Source organism: Eimeria mitis, genomic scaffold (assembly GCF_000499745.2).
Source record: "Eimeria mitis Houghton genomic scaffold, Emh_scaff238, whole genome shotgun sequence".
Classification (NCBI taxonomy): domain Eukaryota; phylum Apicomplexa; class Conoidasida; order Eucoccidiorida; family Eimeriidae; genus Eimeria; species Eimeria mitis.
Window position 1 is genome coordinate 18,698 of NW_013570715.1, and position 459 is coordinate 19,156.

General features: G+C 61.0%; 1 protein-coding gene across 1 annotated transcript in view; it reads right to left on the reverse strand.

The window, feature by feature from the left end:
* Positions 1-459, reverse strand: part of EMH_0004770 (uncharacterized protein) — a gene marked incomplete at both ends in the record, with an annotated part of 6,673 nt that overhangs the window by 5,858 nt on the left and 356 nt on the right. Inside the window, one exon of the mRNA XM_013496923.1 lies at positions 145-457. Within this exon, the coding sequence (XP_013352377.1) occupies positions 145-457 (313 nt within the window). The remainder of the gene's footprint in view (positions 1-144; positions 458-459) is intronic.

The following is a 459-nucleotide window of genomic DNA, read 5'->3' on the forward strand; positions in this document are numbered from 1 at the left end:
GCTGCTCTTCTTTGCTGCCACTGCATCACTGCTGCTGCTGCTGCTGCTGCTGCTGTTGCTGCTGCTGCTGCTGCTGCTGCTGCTGGGGGCAAGACACTGCAGCAGCCGCCGCAGCCAGGTCGGCTCAATGGGCCGTTGACTCACAACGCGGAGCTCTTCTGCTTCTCTGCTGCTGCTGCTGCTGCTGCTTCTGCTGCTGCTGCTGCTGCTGCTGTTGCAGGTGTTGCTGTCGTTGCTGGCTGTCTCTGATGCAATATCGGTTGCTGCTGCTGTTGCTGTTGTTGCTGCTGCTGCTGCTGCTGCTGCTGCTGGTTCAGGCCCGTAGAACATCGCCCGCAGCAGATAACGCGCAAGGGGTGTCGTCATCATCTGCTGCAGGCCTCGATCCTCTGCTGCTGCTGCTGCTGCTGCTGCTGAGTTCTGCTGCTGCTGCAGCAACGCTGCTGCCAATCCATCCGG